This window comes from Acipenser ruthenus, chromosome 20, assembly GCF_902713425.1.
Source record: "Acipenser ruthenus chromosome 20, fAciRut3.2 maternal haplotype, whole genome shotgun sequence".
Taxonomy (NCBI): domain Eukaryota; kingdom Metazoa; phylum Chordata; class Actinopteri; order Acipenseriformes; family Acipenseridae; genus Acipenser; species Acipenser ruthenus.
In genome coordinates, this window is record NC_081208.1 from 5,342,999 (window position 1) to 5,349,299 (window position 6,301).

The window sequence follows — 6,301 nt, forward strand, 5'->3', positions numbered from 1 at the left end:
AGGCAATTATAGGAACTGCATGCTTGTCCAGACTGGTGTTCAGAATAGAGTTTAGAAACACAGCTGTAGTGACCTATCTCTCAAGGTCCCTTAACCACTGCCAAGTTGTTTGCTTCTTTTTCTGGGGGAGGGAGAAATTTAAATGGATCTTTTAAATTTACAGACTGGAGAACATGCTTTGAAAATATGCTCTCTTTTGTCATGACCTGTGTAAAAGCTGGGTTATAAAATGTACATAGTAAACCTAATTAGTCCATTCTTAGGCATGCTTGCCTAAGCTTTATCTCCACCTTGCTACTCTAATTGAAAGATCCGGACAGGGAGGCTGTGAGTGCAGATTAAACAAGGGCACCAGAAGGTTGTGCCCAGGTCTGTCACTGTAACGAGGAACAGCTGTATGAGGGGTCGCATTTCACGAGAGCACCCTGCTGCCACATTGTTTAAACTGGCTTCACTCAATTCAAAGTGGAATAATGGCATGTGTTTGTTTTTCTGGTAACCATCTTGGTGATTTTTTATTTTTTAATATATTTCAGGATTTCTTACTACTGCTGTAATGAAGCAATTTATTTAGTGCAGTGTGTTAAAGAGGCAGCAGAGGGTGCTGTTGATACATTAACCTAGTTCAACAATCATCTCAGTACAATTACCGGACATGCACCTACCACAAATACACTGTATGACAGACTCTTTTGATCTGGAAATGGTCGAATCCCAGTGTCTAGAGAAACAATGAAGAGTGGGGTTCAAGAATATGAAACTTAACACACACAAAAAATCAATTTGTGGAATCCCAGAATGTGGTGAATTAAGTAATAATATTCATAATGATTTAATCATATAAGACACATTGTCAACTGTGCATAATTTAAATCTATCCACAATACAGAGCCCTACTGAACACATGAAAACAAAAACAATAGAGGAAAAGTATCTTAAAATGTCATTTGTCTTTCTTTTGCATGACTATGTTATGGTGTTATCAATCCCTCTGAGAGGTCCTGTCTATACCTGTCTTTGAGCTGCTTTGAGCTTTATAGTGAAAATGATAATAGAATGATTGCAAACAACAAAAAACAGTAAGGGCAAATGTAAAAAAAAAATAAGGAATTAATGACATTTCAAGCAATTGAACCAATCAAAGCTAAAATACTCCTAAATCATCACAGATGCTTGTTACCCTCCCTGTCCAGAAATGCACTTTAGCAATGCTTTGACCAGCTTCCTCCCACCCTGGTAAGCGGTCCACCAAGGCGAGATTGCCTCATGGGCCTGACAAGCTTCTTTCCCATTGGACGGTGCAGAAGGAGAATGCCTGTGATTGGCTGCCTGAGGTGTGTCAGGTCCAGATGGCCAGCTGGCTGCTGTGGTCCTCCGTGGCTCCTCCCAGCGTGGGTGGGGCTTGTCAGGAGTCAGTCGCTTGCTGGTGCCGTTGATCACCAGGTAGGTGTGGATGGGGGGCAGGGTAAGCAGGGAGCAGTCTTGTGGTTCAGTCTTGCTCGGGAGGTATAGAGGCAGGTCTCTGGAAATGAAATGCACACGTCGCCTTGGGGACCCCAACAGAAAGACAGGGACCCTGTTTCTCTGAGCTTGAGGGAGTGGCCGCTGAGAATCTGCAAATACAAAAATGTATTTTGCAGGTTTGTGTGCCAGGTGCCTGATTCTAATTGTCTGTAGGCAGGCTGGCCCACTCATAATGTTAGAGGATTAAGGATTTCATGCAATATCAAATACACACTGCTTAGATCCACGGACAGTAATATATATATATATATATATATATATATATATATATATATATATATATATATATATATATATATATATATATATTCAGACCGCTCAAGCTTCAATCCTTCCTGTGACTTCTCTTTATCTCATTTTTTTTTATTTATTGCTGCACATTACTTCGAAGGCAAAAATCCACATCTGTGTCTAAAATGGCAAGTGATGAGTGGTGGGTGAGTGGTAAATCTTACATATAGTGCTCAACGTTTTGTTTTGTTGTGATCCTATTTTCTGTTATGAGGAGAATAAACGAAAACCAAAACGGTGTTTTTTTTTCTTTGTGCGACGCCCCCTTTTCCACATTTATTTGTTGAAGAGTTTATTTAAGTTAAATTTGACAGTTTTCACTTGCGTGCACAGCTTTTAAAAAAAAAAATTCTGCAACGGTATTATTTTATGAAAATGTGTCATTTGCCACTTTGTTTACTGCGAGGAAACTACAATATAATTTTAAGTTTTAACATCCTCTGCTTTATCATTAATTCAGTGGAGCAAAATAAAGCCTTCACAACATATTCTGGAATATTACAGTTTTACATACAGTTGTAGGATAAATAGTATTGGAAATCACTTTAATGTGGCTAGATTTATCTGGGAATTGTGCAGCATGTGATTGGAACATGAAAGTGAAAGCAGTTTTTGTATTCAATTAATTTAAATATGTTAGTAATGTAATTTATGATTGATTAACCTATTACGTTTGTCCTGGTGTCAGAGCTTTTTTTTAAGATTGCAAAACGAGAATGGCTGCTGTATGTTTTAAAATGAGAAACAGTTTGGCTTAATGGCTTTATTATAGAAATGCATGAAAAACTTGCACGAAAATGCAGCAGTAGGGCTAGTAGGTGACATAATCACACACAAAGACCTAAGCCCGATATACGCTCCTTGCAAAGGAGCCGGCTCTTTTGTCCAGCGGTATCTGCGCTATGCTTTAGTGCGAGAATACTTGGGTACGCGGCCGCCCTCCGCCTGTGTGTGGATTGTCTTGCTCTGTGTGATGCGCCTGCCTGTGTTAACCGAGATCGCTACAATATGATAAATTAAGTATTTTAAGAAGAAAATAACAATGCGGCCAGTGTTCAGGCACAGGAAATTGGCAGAAGAAGCCGAGCTTTAAAAAACCTGTTTGGCAACAGTAAGACTGTTTACTGTCATGCTATGTATTTAATTTAGAAACGGTTAATTTACATTGAAACACATTGAAGTTAGAACATGCATATTTAGACACCGCGCTGCACTTTTAATCAGGCGCTTAAATAAGATGCGTATACAACATAAATAAAGCGATTACTAATTGACGTGCTTTCATTCGTTAACTTGAATGCTCGCTACGCAGTCATTTTCAGAACATTTTCTAGTTTTAATCAAATTACAATAAATAACATGCTGTTTTAACAGCATTAGAGTGGGATTTGTATAAGGTGTCGTTTGAATATTGTCAGAAAAATATCAGGAAACAATATATTTGCTTTCTATTTTTATTATTAAATGGCGATCAGACATTGTTAATTGTAAGTAGTTATTTCTGACATGTATTAGTTGATTGGTGCAAGTGTAGTGTTGCAAAGTTCTGTTCTGTTACACCCGCTCCCTGGGCCCCCTCATCGCATCCTATGGTTTCTCATACCATTTCTATGCTGATGATGCTCAGATTTTCCTCTCCTTCCCCACCTCTGACTCCACCATCTCCTCCCGTATCTCTACCTGTCTGTCTGCTATTTCCTCCTGGATGCACTCTCATCACCTCAAACTCAACCTCTCTAAATCTGACCTCCTTTTCTTTCCCTCCTCCTCCCCCTCCTCTGATCTCTCTATCTCTGTTCCTCTGGAATCTACCACACTCTCTCCCTCTTCCTCAGCTAAGAACCTTGGAGTCACCCTGGACCCCTGCCTCTCTTATTCCCAGCACATCTCCACTCTGGCACGCACTTGCCAATTCTTCCTGAGCAACATCCGAAGAATCCGACCCTTCCTCACCAACTATGCTACCCAGCTCCTGGTCCAGGCCCTGGTACTCTCCCGCCTAGACTACTGCAACTCCCTCCTGGCTGGCCTCCCTGCGTCCGCCACCCGTCCGCTCCAGCTCATCCAGAACTCTGCTGCCCGCCTGGTGTTCTCTCTGCCTCGCTTCGCCCACGCTACTCCACTACTCCGCTCGCTCCACTGGCTCCCGATCACCGCTCGCATCCAGTTCAAGACTCTTGTACTAGCCTACAGATGTCTTGACCAGACTGCACCCAGCTACCTCCAGACCCTCATCTCTCCCAACACCCCCACTCGACCTCTCCGCTCCGCCTGCACTAGAAGACTGGCTCTACCTCCGCTACGCTCCCCTGCCTCCAGAGCCCGCTCCTTCTCCACCCTTGTTCCGCAGTGGTGGAATGACCTTCCTACAGATGTCAGGACTGCCCAGTCCCTGACCACATTCCGGCGCCTCCTTAAGACTCACCTCTTCAAACAGCACCTGTAGAACTCCTCTGTTTGTATCCTGGGACACTATCACCCTTCATGTAAATGTGCTTTATTCTGCTCTTATCTGCCCCCTATTTTACTGCATTTAATCCTGTACTTCAGAATACTGTAATCTGCCAAGTGTTTAACCTGTAGTACTTTGCATTTAATCACATCCTGATGTAACTATCACTATTTAATCATATCCTGATGTAACTATCACTATTATCTGCTGTATTATTGAATTGTGGTTTGTCACACTGAACAAAAGTTATTGTATTTCTTGCTCTTATTGTATTACTTGTATTGTAACACTTGAAATGTATTTGCTTACGATTGTAAGTCGCCCTGGATAAGGGTGTCTGCTAAGAAATAAATAATAATAATAATAATAATAATAATAATAATAATAATAATAATACTATATGTAAAGTGTGATTGGACTGTCAGCTTTTCATCACATCTTGAGCACCCTGTGCCCCCCCCCCCCCAGGTTTGGACATGGAATTGAGTACCCCTGGAGTAGCAACTCTGAAGCTGTTACAATTACTATATATAATAACACAAATGGTTATTAAAATGGCTGTGTTAATTAAGACACAATTGGGAATAACCTATAAGGCTAATTTGGCTGGTGGCATCATGTTTGTTTTTATATGGCCAGAAAGTTAAACAGAATATTAATTGTTAAACACAGCATCAGAAATGATTAAACAAAAAATCACTAATTTATTTTTCAATGTCGCTAACACAACTTAGAAATTACTCTTGATACAGTTTTGTACTTTTAAAAAAAATGCAAGCGCTATAGCTTGCAGTTTCTGACTGGGAAGGCAAATATTTCCCATTGTGTTTTAATCTGAACTTATTTTGCATGCCTCACCTGTGTAAGTTTTAACAGATAAGAAAGATGTTTTACATACAGCCTTAGATGTTTCGATTTTCCTTTAAAGATGGACTGTTTCTGCTTCAGACAATATTAACATCATTTCTATTAAACGGCACCCCACAAGATGTTACTACCAAAATGCAGAAGCGAGGTATCACTGTCTGCCTTAATGCATCCATTTTAACACAACCCCACAGTGACTGATGTAGCATTTGTTATCATGCTGTTTCTATGATGTAATATTCACAGTTATACGTGCATGAATATTAAAGTATATATTTGAGAATATGTTTCTAGTATAAGATTGTGTGTATGTTTTTTAAAAATGTAATTTATAAACTAATAGTATAAGATTGTGTGTATGTTATTTAAAAATGTAATTTATAAACTAATAATTACCTGTTTGTTGTGAGGTGCATATTTCCATGGTTGACATCATTATTTTTTTCTCTGGAATTCCTTCCAGGTGTACAGGTCTCTGTGTGTGTCTTTCTCTGTCAGTCCAGTGAACAGCTGCAGTGACTGGACTGGTGTTCTCCAACAGTGCTCCTGTAATTACAGGACAAACTGAATGCTGCACAGTGTGTGTGAGAGAGAGAGAGAGAGAGAGAGAGAGAGAGAGAGAGAGAGAGAGAGTGTGTGTGTGTGTGTGTGTGTGTCTCGCTCTCTCTCGCTCTCTCTCCTTCCTACAAACATCTGCATGTGCTTTTATTTTTACCCTCAGGAAACACACCCAGAAACCTGAACCTGAACACAAAACCAAGCGCTTGTTTTTAAAAAAAGGCAGCTCTTCAGTGGAATACCCAAAACATCAGAAGAATATTACTATCGTCTTAACTACGAGACACTAAGGAGTGCCAGGTGTGCCCAGGTGTGAAATGAGTCCAACATGAACTAGAAAACACGGTTTGCGTTTGTTTGCAAATCAGGTACGAACCCACTTGCACCTGATCATACATTTGGTACAATCACTACAGTAAGTGACATGAATACATGTTTCCAGTTTAATTCCAAGTAAAACATTCTAGTTGTGTTCCCAACCCTTATGCATATTCCACAATACCCTTGTTTGTTTGTTTTTTACTTCCTGTCTTCACAGTACATATGAACTGCAATGTGCAGTACATTAAACAAACAGGTGCTAATCAAGAGTTCTGGAAATGCCTACCT

The 6,301-nt window shown here is 40.1% G+C and overlaps 1 protein-coding gene and 1 long non-coding RNA gene across 4 annotated transcripts; one reads left to right on the plus strand and one right to left on the minus strand.

The window, feature by feature from the left end:
• Positions 1 to 799: 799 nt before the first annotated feature.
• Positions 800 to 5,789, minus strand: LOC117425572 (uncharacterized). Its single transcript, XR_004548014.3, has 2 exons — positions 5,531 to 5,789; positions 800 to 1,613 (listed from the first exon to the last, which is right to left on the minus strand). It is a non-coding gene; the product is annotated as an uncharacterized LOC117425572 (long non-coding RNA).
• On the plus strand, positions 1,358 to 5,523 carry LOC131698842 (uncharacterized). 3 transcript variants are annotated; one of them, XR_009307855.1, is made up of 2 exons: positions 1,358 to 1,443; positions 3,651 to 5,523. XR_009307855.1 is itself a non-coding variant. In XM_058993272.1 (2 exons), the coding sequence occupies exons 1-2, from the start codon at positions 1,951 to 1,953 to the stop codon at positions 4,259 to 4,261; spliced, it is 618 nt and encodes a 205-aa protein (XP_058849255.1). In that variant the 5' UTR covers positions 1,847 to 1,950; the 3' UTR covers positions 4,262 to 5,523. The 3 variants fall into 3 exon arrangements, 1 of the variants encoding a protein (XP_058849255.1); XR_009307854.1 differs by lacking the exon at positions 1,358 to 1,443 and adding an exon at positions 1,847 to 1,961; XM_058993272.1 differs by lacking the exon at positions 1,358 to 1,443 and adding an exon at positions 1,847 to 1,957.
• Positions 5,790 to 6,301: the final 512 nt, after the last annotated feature.